The sequence below is a fragment of the Phascolarctos cinereus genome, unplaced genomic scaffold (assembly GCF_003287225.1).
Source record: "Phascolarctos cinereus isolate Bilbo 61053 unplaced genomic scaffold, phaCin_HiC Scaffold_726;HRSCAF=1367, whole genome shotgun sequence".
Taxonomy (NCBI): domain Eukaryota; kingdom Metazoa; phylum Chordata; class Mammalia; order Diprotodontia; family Phascolarctidae; genus Phascolarctos; species Phascolarctos cinereus.
The window spans coordinates 384,007,056-384,029,275 of NW_027556098.1; the positions used below are offsets into that span (position 1 = coordinate 384,007,056).

Here is a 22,220-nt window from a genome sequence, read left to right on the forward strand (position 1 = left end):
GGGTTAAATATTCAAGATAAAGGGAACTAATTTGACATACAAGACTAAAAGTCATTCCTCAATGGCCAAGAGCTCAAAGGATATGAACAAAGGATTATCAAAAGAACTGAAAACAGCGTATTAATCTTATGAAAGATTGTTCCAAATCACTATTAAGAGTGAATTAACAGCCTCAGACACATAACACTTACTAGCTGTGTGACCCTGGGCAAGTCACTTAACCCCATTGCCTAGCCAAAAAAAAAAAAAAAAAGAGTGAATTAAAAGATGTATCTCTTCTTGGCAATTCAACAAGACAACTCCAAAGGACTCATGATGGAAAATGCTGCCCACATCTAGAAAAAAAAGAACTATGGAGTCTGAATACAGATTGAAGCATACTATTTGTTCTTTTTCCTTTTTTTTTTTTTTTAGGTTTTTTTCTCTTGGTTTCACCCATTGGTTCTAAATCTTCTTTACAACATGACTAATGTGAATATAGGTTCAATATGAATATAGAGAGCCTATATCAAAGTGCACACCATCTTGGTGAAGAGGAAAGATGGGGAGAAAATTTGAAACTCAATCTTATGGAAGTGAATGTTGAAAACTGAAAATAAATAAATTTAAAAAACTGAATTGCAGTACAAAAAAAGAGTGAATTAAAACAACCCTGAAGTTTCACCTCACACTGGACAAATTGGCAAAGAGGACAAGACATGGGAATAGCCAACACTGGAGGCACGAAAAGTTGGTAAATAATCCTTCCAGAAAACACAATTTGAAATTAAGTTTAAAAAGTGACAAAAGTGTCAATTTTAGTCAAAAAAAAAAAGATTAAAGAAAAAAGAAATGCTCCACTTTGGCAAGAAAGACTATAGGAAAAATGAGATTAACAGACCTGGTTCTATCACTCTGGATCCTAAGGGTCCTCTAGGTTCTGAAACAGAATCGGGACCACTAGAGAGAAGATACTCGGAGAAAAGAAAACTTCCTCATGTTCTTATTTCTGCCTTAGCCATCTACTTTCATACATAAACATTCAGAAAGTTAGAAGATATCTACTGAAGCCTGTACCTTGAAAAGAATCTCTTGTACCATAGACCCAAGAAGTTGTCCAATCTCTACTTGAAGGCCTCCAAATGAGAGGAAATCCATGATTCCCAGAGGCAGCTCATTCTACATTGGGTGTCCTCTAATTAGGTTTCTCTTTACATCAAACTTAATTTTGCCCCTTTGCATTTTCTATTTGTTGTCTCTAGTTCTGCCTAGTGATACTACCAAGGCAACCAAGACTAATTTTTTTTTTAGGCAATTGGGGTTAAGTGACTTGCCCAGGGTCACACAGCTAGTAAGTGTGAAGTGTTTGGTCTGAGATCAGATTTGAACTCAGGTCCTCCTGACTTCAGGGCTGGTGATCTATCCACTGCACCCATAGCTGCCACCTAATTCTTCTTCTTGATAGCCCTTCAAACACCTGGAAGCAGTTATGTTTCTCTTCCTTGTCCAAATCTTTGATTTGTTTGAATAGCCTCAACCAGTCCTCAAATGATCTGCTTTGAATTCCTGTGTTCTCTGGCTTATCAATGTTCTTCCACAAGTATGATGCCCAGATGTGGTCCAACCTGGGAAGGGTATATTGAGGCTATTGTCTTCTTAGTCTTGTGATTTAATCCCACCTTGGGCTAGCTATGCTACCAAGGATGAGTCACTTCCTCTTTCAGAACCTCAGTCTTCTAATCTCTAAAAATGGGAATAACTATAGTAGCTACCTCACAGGCATGTTGTAAAGTTCAAATGAGAATGTCTGTAAAGAGCTTTATGAAAATCTGACAAAGCCTAAGGCTGCATTAGCTTTCTTGGCTAATCCATCACACTGTTAATCCGTATTGAGCTTGCTGTCCACTAAAACTCCCTAAGTCTTTTCAGAAAAAAAAAAAAAGGAAAAGAAAGACTAATCTGGCAACATTTCCCCTTGTACTCTCAGATTCCATGACCCAGAACAGCCTAAGGGAAGCAGATATCTTGGGAGGAGTTGTCATCTGAGGAAAGGTAGAAGATGACCCGACCTCTCCAAACTACCCTTTGGCATGTTCATCCTATTCCTTCATTGCCTGTGGGAGCCATTGGGAACTACCATCCACCCTTCCAGCCCTCTTCTCAAATTTAGGCATTCCTTCCAGTGCCTCCATTTTGAGACAAGCTCACTCAGGCTGGCCAACCTTTGTTCTCCTCCAGCTGGACCGTGATATCACACCTCAGCAGCTGCAGTCTCACTCTGGAATACCCCCACACCCTACTAGTCCCCTTCTTCCAATGGTGACGCCGCCTCCATTCTGGGCAGAGGCCCAGGCCAGCCAACCACTCTTCTCCTCCTGGCTCTGCCTTTCACTTTCTGGACCACAACACTATGTCTGTATGCGAGTACCTTCATCCCCAGTCCCTACTTTTCAGCTTCCTTTCATGTGTAATCTTCCTCCATTGGAATAGAGGCTCCTTGAAGGCGGGGACTATTTCTTTTTGCTTGTGTTTGTACCCCCAGTGCTTAGCAAGGCCCTGGAATCCAGTAGATACTTAATGACTGCTCGTTGCAGTGCCTTCATTCATGCCGACGCCCTTCAAAAGGTCACTGACCAACCGTGATGTTCCCCATGTGGACACAAGCCTTCACTCTACAGCCAGTCCTTCCCCTGCCCTCCCCTCCCTCAGGCTGCCCAAGCAAAACCTGTGCTTGCAGTCAATTTCTTATTTCTCATTCTCTTTACCCCTTTAAGCTGGTTACTCACAGACACAGGTGACATTCATCATAGCCACGTGGTCGGAATGTTCTTCTCCACTTTTAAAGTAGGTAATTTTAACCTGTGAAGACACCAATATTTGTTTTGTTTTGGTTTTTGCTAGGCAATGGGGCTGTGGCTTGCCCAGGGTCACACAGCTAGTAAGAGTCAAGTTTCTGAGACCGGATTTGAACTCGGGTCCTCCCGACTCCAGCGCCAGTGCTCTATCCACTCTGCTACCTAGCTACCCACCTCACACCAATATTTCAGGGATGGGCTATGTCTATAGTTTCCAGGTCCATCACAATAGAGCTTGAAGCAGCTGGATACTACTAGAGCAGTCTGGCTCCAAATGATCTTTCCCCATTATTCTCTTGTGTATACTCTACATTCCAGAGAAACGCGCTTATTGGTTAGTTCCCTGGAGATGACATTCCATCTCTGTGCCTTTGAAGAGGCTATCCCCATACCTAGGCCATTTTCTGCCCCAACAGAATCCTTAGTTTTCTTCCCAACACATATCAGGTACTACCTCCTGGTCTTTCTAGACTCCTGGCGCCTTCTCCTACATTACTTTGCATTTACTCTCCCTATTTTGAGAAGTAGATTGGTACATTGAGAAAAGAACCAGCCAGGCAGGCCAGATAGTTTTAAGTCAGAGTTACCCTCATTTTACAGTTGAGGAAACAGAGGCAAACAGAGTCCAGGGTCACACAGCTAGTATGAGTCTGAAACCAGATTTGAACTCAGTTCTTCCCAATTTCAGATCTAGTGCTCTAACCACTTAACAGCATATTCAATATGGAAAGAACCTGGAACTATAGTTGGGTGACCTAGATTCCAATTCCAAGCTCTGTTTTACTAACTAGATGTGTGATCTTGAATACATTTCCTTTCCTCCCTGGCTTCAGTTTCCCTGTCTGCAAAATTAAGAGATTAAAGTAGATGGTGTCAAAAGGTCCTGGAAGCTCTAAAGCCTGTAACACCTTTAACTTTGGGTCAGTGTCAAGGCTCTGACCTGGGACTTCTCTCAATATGCTCCATCATGAAAGGTCTCATCAACTCCACTGGGGTTCAATTATTTCTATGAAAAGTATTCAATTTATACATCTAGTCCATTTCTCTTGGGGTCTGGTATTATAATTACCAACTACATATTGGACAGCTTTTTGATGCCCTTCCTAAATGTGGTGCCCAGAGACCACAGTCCAGCTCTGGGCGGAGCAGGGCCTATCCTTTTCACTTGTCCTGGACATGGTATCTCTTGGAAGGGTGGGATTGTAGGACCTAGCATCCAGTGAAAAGCAAGTTACTGGATGGATAAAGGTTTGCCCAAGCAGTGATTTCCCCCATGTCTCCTGTGACCCATCATAACTTACCCAATCTGAAAACATCTTAGAGCTGGGCGCGAGTGCCTTAAGGATGAGGCGGCAGGATGGTTGCAGGTACCATCTGCTGGGATGTCCAGAGAAGGAAAAGTTGAATTTCGTACCTTCCACATTGTAAAGGAGTCCTTCAGAAGTTGAGGCTTCAAAGGTCTTATAACCCTTAGGGGCAAACCTGATGTCAGAAACAAAGAGAATGAGACCCGGTTAAGTAGGCAGGGCCATGGTTTCATTCTCTACCCTTCCCACAAGGTTTTGGTCCTAAGAGAGCCAGCCAAAGGAAACCTGAGGCTTATGAGTACAGCATGGTGGACTTGGAATCAAGAGACTTGAGTTCTAGTGTTAACAGGTTCTGTAGATAGTATGATAGATGAATGAGTAAGTCACTTCTCTGTCTCTAGTTCTTTATTCCTTATCTGTTAATAGAGAGGGCTGAGCTTGGTCTTCAAGGCATCTCCCAGCTCCAAGATCTCCATGTCCATCCCAGCCAAGCCCAGAACAGGAATTGCATCCCAAGTGGAACTGGGCTGTATTAAAAGTTTTTGACAATTTCCTTTGGGGTTTTTCCTGGGCTTGCCTTGGTCCTCCCTCCAAGGTTTGTGGGCAGATTTGACTTTGGGTTCTCTCATTCCAAATCCACTACCCGTCCTACCACGGCATCCTGCCTCTCACCCGGTGCTAACAAAGAGTCATCAGGAAGCCCAGGGCCCAACACACCCACATGGGCAGCAGTCTGCTGTCCCCAGAGCTCTAGAGAGTTTCAGAACGTCAGAGCCCGAAAAAGCCTTGGAGGCCATTTGGTACAGCTCCTTCATTTCACAGAAGGGGAAATTGAGACTCACCATAAATGGAAGTAATGTATTCACTGGTCCTACAGCTAGCCCAGGGCAGCCTCAGACATTCTAAACATTCTCAGGCCATGCATCAATAACATAACACCTGGGCTATCAGTCCAGGGAAGCTCCCTTGCTCTTACCTCACAACATCAACAGATACCGTAGTGCCCATTGGGCACACTCTCTTGATGGGACGCTCCAAAGACGTAGGGTAAATCCTCTTTGGAAGTTGCCTGAGTCTTTCAGATTCCTTACTCCGAACCTGCTGGGAGTCCGTGTTTGCCCCCCAGGAGACCATATTTCCTTACCTTCAAGTGGCCCCTTCAAGATCATTTGAAGTTAGCAGAGAGGGCCAAGAAACAAAGCCCTAGGCTTCCTGTTATAGGCCTCAGTCAGTAGACCCACCTGTAGCCCCTTCACCTCTAATTAAGGGAATAATCAATCATCTACCCAGGTGTTCTCCATCTTTCTTAGGGCTTAAGTGATTGAAGAGCACGGTCAAGGAATAAGAAGAGGAAGACAGGTGGAAATATACGCATGGTACCTTCCTCTTTTCTCTTTTCCTGGCAGGGTGGAGCAATTTATTACAAAAATGCTGTGGTGGCAGCTTTGTTTCCTCTAGAGCTCTTGGGAACTTAGATTCTTAGGTTCTTTATTCTCATATTGGGCATTAGATGGGACCCTCTGCTCTCTAGAACTTCATATTCTCAGTGAAAGCAGTCAGGACTCCAGGAAGCAAAAGATCCGGATAAATTAACCTGCCCACACCCACAGGTGCTTTAGATGATCAGGAGTCAATTTCCAGAGCTGGCCAGGCTGAGGAGCTGTGACATGGAGTCAGGAAGGCCCTGAAACACCACCCTGTGTGACTTTCCTCATCTGTGCCTACCTCACAGGGGCTGTTGTGGGCATCAGATGAGTTAATGTACGTAAAGCACTTTGCAAACCTCAAGGCATCATGTATTTATTATATAATGATGATTATTATTTGGCCATCAACCCTGGGACTTTAGACAAGACAACCCCTAAGGCCCTTTCGGGTCAAACAATTTTTGTTCTAAGGCCCCTTCTAGGTCTGATATTCTGTATTCAAAGTTCCCTTCTAGATTTGACATTCTGTATTCCAAAGTGTTTTCTAGCCCTGACATTTCATGTTCTAGATTTTTCCTAGTTTTTATGTTCTAAGTTCCCTTTCAACTTGAAAGTTCTGTTGTAACATTCTATATTCAACGGTCCCTCCCAGCTCTGACATGATTATGTTCTAAGGCTCCTTCTGGCTCTGACATTCTGTGTTCTGGGGGCTCTTATTCAGTCGTGTCTGACTCTATGAACCTTTTTCTTGGGGGGGAGGTTTCTTGGTGAAGATACAGGAGTGATTTGCTATTTCCTTCTCCAGCTCATTTTACAGATGAGGAAGAGAGAGGGGTTGTAGACAGTGTCAAAAGAGCCAAGGTGGGGGAGGTGTTAAGGAGAATTTCCCACCTTGGAAGGGAGAGAGTCCCCTGTCAAGGGAGGTCTTCAGGTAATAGCTGTATGACTGGTGAGTGGTTTTTGTTGGTTTTTTTTTTTTTTTTGCTTTCAGGCAATTGGGGTTAAGTGACTTGCCCAGGGTCACACAGCTAGTAAGTGTCAAGTGTTTGGTCTGAGGCCGCATTTGAACTCAGGTCCTCCTGACTTCAGGGCCGGTACTCTATCCACTGCACCACCTAGCTGCCCCTGTTGTTTTTTTTAAAGATGAAGAATTTGACGTATTTGTAGGTAAGAGAGAGAGAGATAGAGAGAGAGAAAAGAGAGGAGAGAGAAGGAAAGAGAAAAGAAAGAAGAAAGAGAGAAGAGAAGAGAGAGAGAGGAGAGAGAAAAGAAAAAAAGGAGGAGAGAAAAAGGAGAGAGAGAGAGAGAGAGAGGAGAGAGAGAGAGAGAGAGAGAGAGAGAGAGAGAGAGAGAGAGAGAGAGAGGAGAGACAGCAGACATCTAAGGGCACAAGGTGAAGTTTGGATGATGATTCAGCAAAGGAGGTTGAGAAGGAGCAGTCATATTGGTAGGAGAACTATGAAAGAATAGATTCCAGAGAACCTAGAGAAAAAACTTCCATTTATCATCACTATCCTCTCCTCCAGCCTCTTATGAGATGGTCCTTCTAGGCAAGGCAAATACCTCTATTTTTGTCCTTTGATACTATCTTGAACCTTTCCTCTCCAGTCTCTTCTAAGAGTATCCCTCAATAATGTCCTCCTGTCCTCTTCCTTTCCTCTCCTCTCCTCTTCTTTGCTCTCCTCTCCTCCCCCTCCCCTCTCCTTTTCTCTCTTCTCCTCTCCTCTTCTTTGCTCTCCTCTCCTCCCCCTCCCCTCTCCTTTTTCTCTCTTCTCCTCTCCTCTTCTTTGCTCTCCTCTCCTCCCCTTCCCCTCTCCTTTTCCTCTCTTCTCCTCTCCTCTTCTTTGCTCTCCTCTCCTCCCCCTCCCCTCTCCTTTTTCTCTCTTCTCCTCTCCTCTTCTTTTCTCTCCTCTCCTCCCCTTCCCCTCTCCTTTTTCTCTCTCCTCTTCTCTTCTTTTCTCTCCTCTCCTCCCCTCTTCTCTCCTCTCCTGTCCTCTCTCTTTCTCTCCTCTTTTCTCCTCTCCACTCCCCAGTTCTAATATTCCTGTTTAGCATTTCCTTCAATTATGAATGTCAGCAACAACAGTAAGAAGACATGAATAGGCCCCCAAGAGCCAGAGTTGGGACTAGAGCCAGGCCTGGTGATAGCGGGGCCTCTTCTCCCTCTGGGTTCCCTCTTCTGGCCTCGGGTGGCTTTCCTTCACCCAGGGGACGAAGTCCCAGGTCTTCCAAAGCCCTCCAGCTAAGCACCCAGTGGGCCTCAGGTTTCTACTGACTGCAGGCCCTTAGGCCTTTCTCAGTTTTGTCCCAGCAGGACCAGGTGGGGAGAGAACAGAGCCTGTCTTGGAGGATGGACTTTCCCTTATGGAAGGACCTTTGAGACCCTCTGGACCAGGGCTTCCTAAACCTTTTCGTGCCATGTGCACCCCTTTGGGGGCCTAGTGAAGGCTATGAACCCCTTCTCAGAAGAGTGTCTGGGGCCTCCTTTCATAACTGAAGTGCTCAATTTCAGTTGGAGGCTAAAGTAAATAAAGATGTAATTCTTTCTCATCCAAATTCTTGGACCCCTCAGGGGTCCACGGACAGAGTAAGAACCCCTGAACTAGAATGACTTTATCATGTTAACAAAAGAAAACTGAGGAGTTCTAGCCTTAGGTCATACAATTGAGGAGCTGCTGCCCAGCCAGACAAGGACCAGGGATGGCTAAGTGGTACCTTGAATAGAGCTCTGGGCCTGGAGTCTGGAAGACCAGAGTTCAAAGCCCACCCTGGATACTTACTAGCTGTGTGACCCTGGGCAAGTCACTTCACCCTGTTTGCCTCAGTTCCCTCATCTGTAAAATGGGGGTGCTATAATAGCACCTCCCTCCAGGGTGAGGATAAATGAGATAATATTTGTAAAGCTCTCATTTACTTGTTTCAGTTGTGTCCAACTCTTCATGACTTCATTTGGGGTTTACTTGGCTAAGATGTAGGAGTGTTTGCCATTTCCTTCTCCAGCTCATTTTACAGATGAGGAAACTGAGGCATTGTTAAATGACTTGCCCAGAGTCACACAGCCACCAAGTGTCTGAGGTCAGATTTGAATTCAGGAAGATGAGTCCTACTGACTCCAGGCCTGGCGCTCTATGTACTATGGTGCCACCTAGCCGCCTGTAAAGCTCTTAGCAAAGTGATCCTATAAACTCTTATTCTTCCGTCACGTCCTAGGCTTTCTCCCAACTCTAACATTCCATTTTCTAACGGGACACGTGGGCTCTGTCCCCACTCTCTCAGAGACCTATAACCATGCAGTCCCTGAGTCACATCAGCAAGAGTTAAAGTGAAGGACTTTTAAGAATCTCTCTCCCTGGGTCTGCCTTGGTGAAGATTCATTGGTTTTGAGAGAGTCTGGCACTGTCCTCTTGATAGATGTGGAAGCAGGTTGAAGAGTAGACAGAATTTGGAGGGGGATGCTCACCGGGACAGCAAGGGTGGGATGTGGATAACCCTCAGCACTGCTCCAGCTCAGGGCTTTCCACAGATCCCCACCTTGGCTCCTCCAGGCCTTCCACGCAGGGGAGTCTGAAAGAGACCCGGACTACACAAGGAGGGGATGGAGCTCACAAGTAGCTAGGATTTAGAGTGGAAAAGGGCTGAAGAACAGACTGTCAGAGCTGGGAAGTGCCTTAGAACACAGGATGTCAGAGCTGGGAGGACTCTTAGAACACAGGATGTCAGAACTGGGAGAGGCCTTAGAACACAGAATGTCAGAGCTGGGAAGGCCCTTAGAACACAGTGTCAGAGCTGGGAGGGCCCTTAGAACACAGAGTGTCAGAGCTGGGAGGGCCCTTAGAACACAGAGTGTCAGAGCTGGGAGGGCCCTTAGAATACAGGATATCAGAACTGGGAAGGCCCTGAGGTCCTATCCCTTAATAAAAGGATTTTTTCAGTAAAACTTGGTCTCAATCAAAAGGTTGCACCCAGGGACCTAGAAGGCCACATGTGGCCTCAAGGCTGCAGGTTCCCTCCCCTGCTTTAGGACATTGGATGTCAGAGGTGAAGGGCCCTTAGAACATAGAGAGTCTAAGGGACTTTACACAAGGGAAGGCCCTTGCAGGCCTTCCAGAAGAGGAAGCTCAGGGCCAGAGAAAGGAAAGACTTCCCCAAGAACCCATGACCAGTAAGTGTCAGAGCCAGAACTCGAGCTCTGGGACCCCAGAATGGCACACAACAGAAAATAAAGAACTTTGGGTGGCACAGCCACAGTCACAAAGTCTTCACAACTTTATTACGGTTTTCCCAGTGTGTGCTTGCCTGGCCACAGACTTTTAGACCGCCGTCCATTTTTTACTCTGGTGCTGTTTGCTGGGTGACAGTCTCCATATCTCGAGCTGGACAGCATACGGCAGGGCAGCCAGAACCGGCCTGGCTGAGGAGGGATGGGGCAGGGGCAGACAAGGGGGGCTGTGGGACCAGGAGTGGAGATGGGCACAGTGAGCAGCCCTCTGTCACGGCTTACAAATACTGGACACAGCAGGGGAGGTGATGGCGGGGGAACCCACTCAGGGCATCATGTTCCACCATTTAAAGGGGAAGGGCTTCCTGCGGACATTGGTGCCACAGTGCACCTCTCCTGAGCGGAGGTGATAGGTAAAGTAGTCATCAATGAAAGTGCATTTCAGGCCCAGAGGCTCCAGCAGGGCCTGCACCTTCTCCTCTAGGCAGCAGCGTCCGTTGATGATGGGTCCAAAGGGCTTGGGGATCCCCAGGTACTTCCCCAGCACGAGCATGTTCACCTGGGGCAGGAGGAGAGAAAAATCAACAATGAATTCAGCCTTTCATACCCTTAGCCCCGTGTGGGAAAGGGAGGGCTATATTTGGAGGCCAAGGGCTTAGAACCGTAGATTCACAGCTGAAAGGGAACTTGCAGGCCCTCTAAGGCCCATCCTCCCTTTTTACAGAGTTGGAAACTGAGGCCCAGAGAGGGGAAGTGACTTCCCATCCTCATACAGGTACTAGGTAGAAGAGGCAGAATTCAAACCCAGGTCTTCTGATGTCAAACCCAGAGCTATTTCTCCTGCCCTTCAGTCCTGAGGCTGATTCCCTGGGTGGGCTTAGGTACAGATTTCCTTTTTCCAGGCTTCAGTTTTATGCTCTGTAAAATGGGCGAGCTGGGCTCCCACTCCAAATCCTATAGAGAGTGAGATCCTGCCAGCTGTCTCCTCCACACTTGGGCTGTTTTACTCCTCGCTGATCCTGATGGTCAGAGCTGGAAGAGGCCGGAAAGGCTGAAACATCTTGGCCACTAATCTTGCTCTCTCCTTTTACCAATATGGCAATCAAGGCCCACAGAAATTGTTAAATATGGGAGCCAGGATTTGAACCCAGGACTCTTAGACCCTTTTTCCATGCTGTTCCTTGCAAACTCTCTAAAGACCATCCCATTAACTCAAAGTGAATCTTGGAGAAGAACTAGGTCTCCTGTACTCTCTCCTAGCCTTCCCCACCCTGAGACTTCCCTCATTAGAGAATGAGCCCCGCGCCTGTAAGGACAGACTTCCCATTATCTTGGCACCTTAGGAAGCTGCCCCCCTCCCCAGGATCATGGGCCCCACACCCCTCAGCTGATGACCTCTTACCACATCTGGGAACAAAGCCTCGGCTTTCAGAGCATTTCTGAAGACCTGCCATTTAAGGCAGAAGAGCTGGGGGATGTCGATGATGTCCTGCTCAGTCAGGCCCAGCTCCTGCTTCAGGACCTCCCGGTTCCAGTCAATGCAGCTCTAGGGAAGGGTGACATGCAGGGAGGTGACTCTCTTCTGTGGGAACCCAGCTACACATCACGTAAGTGACTGCTTCCTGGAAAGGGCAGCCCAACACTGAGCTCACTCAGGCAGTGGTTAATCCAGGCTGAGAAAGGCCCAGCCTAGGGAAGCAGAGCAGCCAGTTAGGAGGGGCAGAGGGGCCATGGAATGGCAGAGCTGTGAGGGACCTGGAGATACAGAATGTCAGAGCAAGGAGGGCCCTTAGAATAGAGAGGGTCAGAGCTAGGAGAGGCCTTAGAACAGAGAATGGCAGAGCTGGGAGAGGCCTTAGAACAGAGAATGGCAGAGCTGGGAGGGCCCTTAGAACACAGGGTGTCGGAGCTGGGAGGGCCCTTAGAACACAGGGTGTCGGAGCTGGGAGGGCCCTTAGAACACAGGGTGTCAGAGCTGGGAGGGCCCTTAGAGCACAGGGTGTCAGAGCTGGGAGGGCCCTTAGAACACAGGGTGTCAGAGCTGGGAGGGCCCTTAGAGCACAGGGTGTCAGAGCTGGGAGGGCCCTTAGAGCACAGGGTGTCAGAGCTGGGAGGGCCCTTAGAACACAGGGTGTCAGAGCTGGGAGGGTCCTTAGAACTGAGAATGTCAGAGCTGGGAGGGGCCTCAAAGATACTCTGGTCCCACCCCATCATTGTACTGATGAGGTAGCTAAAGCCCACCATACAGATTATAAACCAGCAGAACAAGTACTTGAGGCCAGGTTTCTGACTTCCCCTTCAGTGCCCTTTCTATAGCAGGAGACCTGAATTCTAGCCGCGGTACCTCCACTCTCCTTCTGTGTGACCTTTGGCAGGTGACTTGCCCTCTCAGGGTATCTGACATTATGTGCCCCTGCCCCACTGTTTCCTTCACACCCTCTGTAGCCCTGGGTGGAATCTTTTCCTCCTCTGCCTAGGCAATCACCACCACCCTCCTGATGGTTCATGTTCTGATGCTTCTAAATATTCTATTGTTATTTCTTTGACGTGTGTGTGTGTGTGTGTGTGTGTGTGTAAGCGTGCACACTTTCACTTTCTAACCAACTAACAGGTCACCTTCTCTAGGTCTTGGATGTCCTCTGTGAATGACTGTGTCCAAATTAATGGAGAACAGACCTACAATCCATTGCTAGGTTGTAAGGGGGGGGGGGGTGGTCTATGAATTTGGAAATCATGAAAAGCACTTTCTAAAACTTACCGTACTGTATAAATGTCAGCTGTTATAACTTAATATTTTGACAACTTGTTTTGCTATTCAGTTGTTTTCAGTCTTATCCAACTCTTTGGACTGCATTTCAATATAATCTGTTCCCTTTGGGATCTCATGTATTTTATTTTATGCATTTAAAAATGTGATTCTGCAAAGGGGTCTCTAGGCTTCACTCAGCACTGCCCAAGGGATCCAGGACACTAAAAAGGTGAAGAACCCCTGGTCTAAGGCTTTTCACCTTAGAAGGGCCTGTCAGAGATGGGTCCCCAACTATTCATAGACTCTGAGAGTTATAGGGTTAACCCTGTGCCAATAGGAGACATTGACAAAGGGCTTTTGTGGAGCTGATTGTATGATTCAAAACAAAGAAGCTGATGGGATGTCAGTGAGATTTTGAACCTCTGTTTACTCATCTGAAGAATGAAGGGTTTAGACTCAATGGTCCCAGACGTCCGGCTTCAACTCTATGATCTGATGATCTACTATATACTGAAGAATAGTTCTAACTAAAGCCACGGAGTTCTTGAACTTTAGTATGAGGAGACTTTAGAGGTCATTAGGGCCAGTCCCTCATTTTACATATGAGGAAACTGAGGCCCCCCGAGGGGATGCGATTTACTCTAAACTGATGGTAAGTAGCAAAGATGGGATTAAAACATGGCTGGTCTTGCTGCAAGAGAAGCCATGTGGCATCATGGTGAGAAAGCAGAACAGGGAGTCAGGAAGCCCTACGTTTTGATCCCAATTCTGACAGGTACTAGCTGTATGACCTTGAACAAGTCTGAGCCTTGAGCAACTCTCTAAGATGGAAAGTTATCCATTGTAATCTGCATTGGTGGAAGGAGTGCCATATTGAAAAAAAAAATCAGAGGTCACTGACAGACACTGGACGCAGATCAAGTTTTCTTTTTTATTCCCATGTCTGAGCCATAACTAGGGTGAGGTGACTGGGGCTCTGTCCTAGGGTGCCAAATTTAGAAGGCACTAATTTAATTTGAAGTCCTTCAGCTGTATAGATAGCTGTATAATACCTAGTTAGCAAGAATAATGAGTTAGAATAGGAAGCAAAGAAGTGGTGTATTGGGGTGAGCTTTTTTCTGTACTACCCTGTTCTCTGGACCTCACCTAGCAGTCTACATTCCTCTTCTTCCCCCACGGGGTAGTTTGTTGCCTTGGAGGTTGTGGTATTTGCCCTGGGTGCAAATATTCCTAATTATATCTCTGCTCAGGCTCTACTCCTTCCCTAGGGGACTGTCAGGCTGAGTACATAGTAAAGGAAATGCCACTTACGTTGATCCAAGCTGATTTGAGAATTAGTAGGCTCTCCTTTTCTCTTTCTTCCTTGCTAGCCTTCTTTACCTCTAATCTCTCCCGTTCCCCAACTAGTTTAATATAAGCTAATGTTGTTACATGGAGATCTCTGGCTGAAAGAATAACTTCATTGACAAGATCTCTTGGTGGCCATGGTCATCAGTCAAAGGATTCTGGGTAAAGAATGTCAAACTGCAAACCCAGACCTTTCCCTTCCCCACACCTCCTCCCTCAGACGCTGCAAAGATCAAAGAATCATACATCAAAATGTTATGGATCTTTGATTTTATAGATGTGGAAATTCCCTCTACCAGTACAGGTTACAAGCCATCTATGCCTTAGTAGAAATAATAATAATAATAATTAATAATAATAATAATAATAATATAACTATTATATACTGCTTTGAGGTTTATAAAGTGCTTTTAAATATTGTCTTCCCAACCTTGGGAGGAACATGCTATTATTATCACTATTTTACAGGAGATGAAACTGAGGCAGTCAGAGGTTAAGCAGCATGCCCAGGGTCACACAACCATAAGTGTTTGAGGCACGATTTGAACTCAGGTCTTCCTAATTCTAGATCTAGTGTTCTCGCCATTGTACCCCCTAGCTGCTGTGATCACCAAAGTACAGATTTATGACTGGAAGGAATCAGGGAGGTAACTCCTCTGAGCGGTGGTTCTGAATCTTTTTGGTTTTTACATTCTCAGAAAGTATTGAGGACTCCTTAAAGATACTGACCATATTAGACATTATTTTTAAAAGAGGGGAGGGAAGGATAGAACTTAGAACTCAAATTGTTCAGCATATAATTGGGGAAAAAATAAAATATAATTTTTTAAAAGTCTTAGTATTTTTATAAAAGTAGTGTTGACCTCATGGACAGCCTGGAAAGGTCTTAGGGACTCTCAGGGGTCCCTGGACCACACTTTGAGAATTTTTAGACAGTTGACTGTGCTCCCAGAGATTATTGACTTGCCTGCAGCCATGTAGTCAGTCTGAGGGGGGATTCCAACTGAGGTCATGCTGACTCCAAGTCTACCATGGCTTCCTCTGCATAGACTCATAGAATGTTGGAACAGGAATGGACCTTAGGCATCACCCAATCCAACCACCCCATTTCATAGGTGAAGAGACTGAGGCCAGAAATGTCATGACCCACTGAGGTCTCATAAAGAGTAGCTTACAGGGACAGGATTTGAATCCTGGTTTCAAATCCTGGTTTGTTGTTTGTTTGTTTGTTTTTCCTGAGATTCCACACCACCTCTCCCAGGGTCCCAGTTCCCCATACCTCGGCATACTGATTGTGCTCTCTCAAGGTTTTGTCCGACAGAATGTCTTTTATTGTCTTGTTTCCTTTTTCTATAATGAAGATAAAAGGGAAAAATGAGAAAGGTTTGCAGCAGGTAAGCGATTAGCTTTTTGCTTCAGGCTGGCCAAGACAGTCTTGGGCTACAGTTCAGCCCTCTGTTCACTCATAACCCAGACAGCTATTTGTAAAGAGAAAAAATAGAGCCCACGGCACTGGTGTCTGCTAAGCACCAGGATTACTTAGAGCAGCCAATAACAGAAAAAAACATCTAAATATTGTAACACAATCAAGGGTCTCTCTCAGAGGATCTTGAAGGACATTCCTGGAATTCTCTTGTAGATATCAGCTACCTGGAGGGTTGGAAGAGATGGTCCCATGATGAAATAGCACCACCTCCTTCCATGATTCTCCCAGTCAGTAACGGATTCACTCCCTGTCCTCATCCTCAGAGATCATAGCACTTTTTTGGTACCTCTTTGGACTTACCCTGGATTGCTTTATACAATTGTTAGAGTTATAATTAGGAGTTATTTCCCTAGGGCAAATCAACCAATCAATCAACATGCATTTATTAAGTACCAAATGCCAGTATTTATTAAGTACCATATGTATGCCAGATTTGTAGATTCTGGGGATATAAAGTCAGAAATGAAACAGTTCCTCCCCTCAAGGAGCTTAACCCTGTTTGCCTCAGTTTCCTCATCTGTAAAATGATCTGGGGAAGGAAATGGCAAACTACTCCTGTATGTCTGTCAAGAAAACCCCAAATGGGGTCATGGAGAGTTGGACACGAATGAAAAAAAAAACCAGCTCAAGGAGCTTATATTTTCAAGGATGAGACACTTTGTACATATGCGATTCTTTATAAAATATAGACATGATGAACATGTGGTAGTTTTAGGAGGGGGGTCACTGGCAGCTGGTGGGGATCAGGAGAGGCTTTATGTGGAAGGCAATTACTTCTGAAGTAAGTGACAGATTCTAAGAGGTAGAGGTAAGGAGGCAGAGCATTCAAAGCATGAGTGGGGGATTAACTCATGAGTTACAAAGTCACAGAGGTGGGAAATGGAGCAGGTAGGACAGTGTGGCTGGGACATAGAGTATAGGCAGGGGAGTAATGACTGTAAAGACTGGAAAGGCAGAAAGATGACATGTAGCAGTGATACCAAGGAAAATCTGCCAAGAGAAGAGAAGCTGGACCCTCATTCTGAAGGCTTGAGGAACAGGGAGGTTTGGGGCCAGGGGTATGTAACATAGCTTCAAGACCTTGGCGGTGGGTGAATAGCCATGGGTGGTTATGCCATGTGGCTGTGTGGGCCAACAGAAGACTGTTGTCCAGGAATTTGCTGGTAAATGTTTAACAATCAGCACTCCGAAATAAAATAATAATGTCCAGTACAAACATATAAGCTTAATTTGTTTTATGAATGTTTTCTCCATAACTTTTTTTAGTCTAAACAATCAACAAAGCAATAGATCAGACTCTGATTTGTAGACGTTGCCAATTTCTGGAGTATTATGCTCATGCTGAAAATTTAACAATAGGCTCACCAGAATCAGTATGAGTTAGTTCCAGCTCCTGAAGTGCATCCTTCCAGTGGTCATCACGATTGCCCCATTCTATTTATAACTCTGATTATTGTTATCTGTTGCTTGTGTCTTAATCTCCTACTTCTAGACTATGACTCATTGTCTGAAATTTGTCTCAGCACCTCAGTGAATATATATATATATATATATATATATATATATATATATATATATATACACACACACACACACACACATACATATATATGTGGCTTAATAAATGGGTTTTTGGGGGAGGGGGCAGCTAAGTGGTGCGGTGGATAGAGCGCTAGGCCTGGAGTCAGAAGGATCTGATTTCAAATCCAGCTTCAGATATTTACTAGCTGTGTGACCCTAGGCAAGTTACTTAACCTGGTTTGCCTCAGTTTCCTCATCTGTAAAGGGAGGATGATAATAGAACTTTGCTCTCAGGGTGGTTGTGAGTTTTAAATGAATTAATATTTATAAAGCACTTATCACAGTGCCTGGAACATAGTATATACTATATATAAATGTTAACTATTTATATGGGCAGCTGAGTGATAGAGTAGATAGAGTGTTGGGCCTGGAGTCAAGAAGACTCATCTTCGTGAGTTCAAATCCAGCCTCAGACACTCAGTAACTGTGTGACCCTGAGCAAGTCACTTCACCCTGTTTTTTACACACATATCTAAAATGAGCTGGAGAAGGAAATGGCAAACCACTCCAGTATCTTTGCCAAGAAAACACCCAAAATGGGGTCATGAAGAATCAATTGAACAGCAATAGCAGTAACAACAAATGTGTTTTTAATTGAACTGAATAATGGAAGAGTCAGGAGACCCGAATTCTCTCCCTGCCTCCTCCACTTCCTGGGGGATCTTGGGCAAGGTATTTCCCTATCTCTACATCAATTTCTTCAACAGTAAAATAAGGGAGTTGGGCTAGGTGATCTCTAAGGATTTTGCCAGCTATGACATTGTGTTCTAGGGTGTTCTAGGTGTTAGTTCTAACTTCTGTGTTTTAAAGCCTCTCTGAGCTTTGATGTTATAGGTTCAAGCTCTGATATTCTATGATTCCAGTAATGGGTCCCATTTCAACTCTGAGGTCTGCCATTTTTTCCTAGACTAAATCTCCAAAGCAATTCCACTTTTGAGAGAAGACCCAATGTCACCTAATACATGATAGATCTTAGATTGGTACCAATCACTGAGTCACAGAGTGTGCAGTGACTGCCAGGGTCTCCTTATGAGAACGTGGCTCCAGGAGCCACATTCAAGGTTGGCATGAAGAATAGCAGCTCCCAGGAACCTTGGACCAGAAACTCACTTTTAACCCCCTCAAGCATCTTCGCATCTCCATGTCCCTCCTTCTGTTTCTCCTCAAATAGCTTGTAGCAGGCGCTTGGGCTGGCCAGGAGGAGCCTGAATCCCTAGAAGAAGGAGACATTCAGGTCAGGATGCTAGGGGTGCTTTGCAAGAGATGCTTCTTCTTAGCTCCAGCCCAAAAGGATCTTAGAATTCTTCTGGTGACCCTCTAGTGACTAACCTCCACTCCATTTTATAAATGAGAAGACTGAGTCCCTGAGAAGTTCATTGACTTACTCAAGGTCATACAGTAAGTGGCACAGTCCAGTTCAGCCCTCATTCTCCTGAGCCATATTGCTTCTCGTTCAGGAATAAAATTGTACTATGACTCAAAGAAACTGAGGTCTGCCTTGGAGGAACCGCTCAGAAGGTGGAGGCCAGGAATTGAGTGGGGGACGGGGAGACTCTGAAAATGAGATAATCACTCACTTTTCTCCAGAGTTTTCAAGTTGACAAATTATATTCTTTGAACCACCGGGAGTGGGATGGGGCGAAGAGAGAGTTTGAGTATCATTAACCTTATTTTCCAGATCAGGGAATTTGGGCTCAGAATGTTGAAGTGATTTGCCTAAGGTCACACAGCCAGCCAGGGTCAGAGAGTTTGGGCCCACATTTCCTAACTCCAAGGCCAGAACATTCTGTGGCTCCTGGCAGGTTCCCCCCACCCAACTCCTCTCCTCCCCCTGCCCAGGGCTGTACCTTCCTATCTGGGGCCGGGACAAAGCTGAGGAATTCATCCACATGCCCGACAGACAACCAGTCAGAGAAGAGTTTCACAGGTGCTTGGACCTTCTGAGCGAAAAGGAAGTCCTGGAGTATCTTAAGCATCTCTCTGCTTTCTTTCCTGGAAACCACAGAAGCAGTGAGTGTCCAAGAGAAGATGTAGGTGGGCACCATTTTGGAAAAGGGAAAAGCTAAGGACCAGAGAGGTGCCTGGTATCCACTACTCAGAAAAATGGAAACAGAGGATCTTGGAGGTCATCTAGTCCAACCCTCTGCCTGATCTGGGACAATGAAACAAGCAGCCAGCTTCTTCTTGACTTCACTTCTTTTTTCAGTGACCAGGGGCTCACTGTATAGAATTCAGAGTGAATTGGAGCTGAAAAGGGCCTTAGAACATAGGGTGTTCTGGGAGGGCTCTTAGAACACAGAGTGTCAGAGCTGAGAGGGCCCTTAGAACACAGGATGTGAGAGCTAGGAGGAGCCTTAGAACACAGGATGGCAGAGCTGGGAGGGCCCTTAGAACACAGGATGTCAGAGGTAGGAGGGCTCTTAGAACACAGAGTGTCAGAGCTGAGAGGGCCCTTAGAACACAGGATGTGAGAGCTAGGAGGAGCCTTAGAACACAGGATGTGAGAGCTAGGAGGAGCCTTAGAACACAGAATGTCAAATCTGAGAGAAGCCTTGGAACACAGAGTTTCAGAGCTAGGAGGGGCCTGAGAATACAGGATGTCAGAACTGGGAGGCCCTTAGAGCACAGGATGTCAGAAGTGGAAGGGCCCTTAGAACAAAGAGTGTCAGAGCTGGAAGAGAACATTAGAACACAGACTGTCAGAGCTGGGGTGGGGAACCTTAGAACATAGAATTTTAGACCTCAAATGGCCCTTCCATTGTAGAATGGCAGTTCAGAGGAGTATTAGAACAGAGAATTTTAGAGCTGCAAGGATCCTAGGTATCAAATGTTAAAGCTGGAAAAGAGAGTGTTTCTATGTCTGTTTGTATGGGAGGAGAAGGGCAGGGAGATGGGGTTAAGTGGAAGACTCTTAGCCTGCCAATTCCCACTCTAGCCATAGGCCTTTGCCCATCCCTGCACCCTCACCTGGGGTAGCTGCTGTTGCCAATGAGGATCCTGCCCAGAGGGTACTTTTTGTCTCCGACTGTGACAGGCGGGCTGACCTCCAGGTTGCCAAAGGAGTCCAGGCCAGTGATGAAATCTCCGTTTGCCTCTCTCGTCACATAACCAAAATCGGGACCCTGAGAGGTGGGGGGTGGGAGGGAGTGAAGTAACACCAAACTCACTTATTTCATGACTAGATCACCTTGCTGACTGAGCATGTAGTCCACTAAGAGCACCAGATCATTTTCATATAAACTGTTGTTTAAGCGGCATCACTGCCATCCTTCTCTCTCATTCGGCAAGACCTTGGAAGCTGTTCGTCCTACCGATTGCCTACATTCCACACTCTTCCACTCATATTCTTAGTGGCTCCCCGTGGTAGTCTGGAAAGGGTCCAGAGACCTTCCAGAGGAGGAAGTCCCCTCTGCCAGCACAGGTCAGCACCCTCTCCAAAACTCATAGTCTCCAACTAGAACAGGGCTGGGGAACCCGAAGCCTCGAGGCCATGTGTGGCCCTCTAGGTCCTCAAGTTCGACCCTTTGAATCCCAACTTCACAGAACAAATCTCCTTAACAAAAGGTCACTAAAAATAGTCACTAGACCATCTACAGGGTCACTAGACTACATTCAACTACATAGAGCAGTGCAAGGTTCAATGACCTCCCCAGTATGTTTCAAAGCTGGGACCTGAATCCGGGTCTTCCTTGCTCTTTTATTCAGGACTGGTAGCTCTCTGACCCACTGTGTCTGTTCTAGAGATGTCTTTTCCTTCTGCCTGGTACTCCTTCCCCCTCCCCACCCCCACCCTGCCCTTTCTCTGAAGTCCCCCCATCTGGAATTTTCCATGCCAAAAAATTCTATTTCCTATACCATTTTGTGGATTGGGGCCTGATTGCCTACGACATGGGGTGGGAAGCCAATAAGGTCCACCTGAGGGAGTCCCCCCCTTCTCTCTACAAAAGGTTCGGCCCCCTTCTCCATCAGGGAGGTGGTGTGTGCAGCCCAGGTGTCCAGCCTGGGGCTGGAAGAGTGATGAAGAGATTGAAATGAGTCAGGTACCACAAGAAGAGGGCTGTTCACCAGGATCACTGGTTCCTTCCTTGTCCTGTGGGGCCTATAGGTCATTGCCCCCAAGGCCGGGAACTCTATATCCCAGCCCCCTTGTTCTTCTGGTGACAGAGCTCCGGTGTCTAACATGGGTCCTCCTACGCCCACTGTAGATGCTCCATAAATGCTTACTGACTGATGGTCGGTATATCCTTGTGCCTCCTTGTTCCACCTCTCCCATACTCTTTCTTCCCTTGGGGTCAAAGGTTACATTCTTCCTCTGGGTGTGGTAAAATGCCTCAGTGATTTTTTTTAAGTATTTGTTTTCAGTATTTTTAGCTGATTTGTTTCTTTTATGGAAACCTCTCAATCCTCTAGCCTTCTGTCCTAAATAGCTGTGGTATATCAAGACATTCCTCTAGCAAGCCAGCCGCCAAGGGTTAGGCTGTAGGATTTGTCTCTTTGGAAAGGATCCCCACCCCCACCCCCGGGCCTCTGGAGAGAGTAGAGGCTCCCCTGCACTAGAATGATCTGGCAAGGTGTGTCAGAATGAATCACAGCTGGGCACCTTCCCTCCTGTCATTCCGGGCCCCAGCAAATGGAGGGAGAGATTAATGGCACAATTCTGTTGTCACTACAAAAACATGACCCATTGGAGGGTTGGGGATCTCACCCCCAGACAGGAACAGGTCTGTGCAATGCTACAGTCCACCCTGGTGGAAGGGGGCCTGCTTCTCCCCCTGGCTGGGCTGCTGACTGGTCCTGTAGGCAGCCAGGAGGCAAACCTGCCTTCCATCCCCCCACGGCCATTGGGATGAGTACATACTGAGCTAGGATTAGGAAGGTGCTGGGACAAATAGAGAACTGTGGACATGCCGAGGATTATTGGGGCAATAATAGGAAAAGCACCAGTAATGATGACGACAACAATAATAATAACAACGACCTCGTCATGGTATGGAGCTGAGCCTGGGCTCTGGAAGGTTGGGCCAAGGAGCCCACACTCCAGCAGAGCCTAACTGGCAACAAAATCTTTGGAGCTAGTAACGTGTCCCCCTCAAAGGCTGCCTTGAATTTACCCTGTATGCTTCTCATATAGACATATGTGTACCATTATGTATATTATATAACATGTAGGATATGTGCTACATATCCTATGTATGGTATAATATACACCCCATGTATGTATTATAGAATTTGCCCTGTATGTATAATATATAAAATAGATATATGTGATG

The 22,220-nt window shown here is 46.1% G+C and overlaps 2 protein-coding genes across 2 annotated transcripts in view; both read right to left on the bottom strand.

The window, feature by feature from the left end:
* Nucleotides 1-5,317, bottom strand: part of LOC110203054 (protein-arginine deiminase type-4-like) — a 31,111-nt gene extending 25,794 nt beyond the window's left edge. Inside the window, exons 1-3 of the mRNA XM_078146222.1 lie at nucleotides 5,118-5,317; nucleotides 4,136-4,316; nucleotides 2,766-2,838 (exon numbers count right to left, since the gene is read on the bottom strand). Coding sequence (XP_078002348.1) covers nucleotides 2,766-2,838; nucleotides 4,136-4,316; nucleotides 5,118-5,275 — 412 coding nt within the window. The 5' untranslated portion in view covers nucleotides 5,276-5,317. The remainder of the gene's footprint in view (nucleotides 1-2,765; nucleotides 2,839-4,135; nucleotides 4,317-5,117) is intronic.
* A 4,494-nt stretch (nucleotides 5,318-9,811) lies between these two features.
* Nucleotides 9,812-22,220, bottom strand: part of LOC110198386 (protein-arginine deiminase type-4) — a 48,138-nt gene continuing 35,729 nt past the window's right edge. Inside the window, exons 11-16 of the mRNA XM_020972630.2 lie at nucleotides 19,918-20,072; nucleotides 18,798-18,942; nucleotides 18,061-18,163; nucleotides 15,163-15,233; nucleotides 11,190-11,333; nucleotides 9,812-10,346 (exon numbers count right to left, since the gene is read on the bottom strand). Coding sequence (XP_020828289.1) covers nucleotides 10,113-10,346; nucleotides 11,190-11,333; nucleotides 15,163-15,233; nucleotides 18,061-18,163; nucleotides 18,798-18,942; nucleotides 19,918-20,072 — 852 coding nt within the window. The 3' untranslated portion in view covers nucleotides 9,812-10,112. The remainder of the gene's footprint in view (nucleotides 10,347-11,189; nucleotides 11,334-15,162; nucleotides 15,234-18,060; nucleotides 18,164-18,797; nucleotides 18,943-19,917; nucleotides 20,073-22,220) is intronic.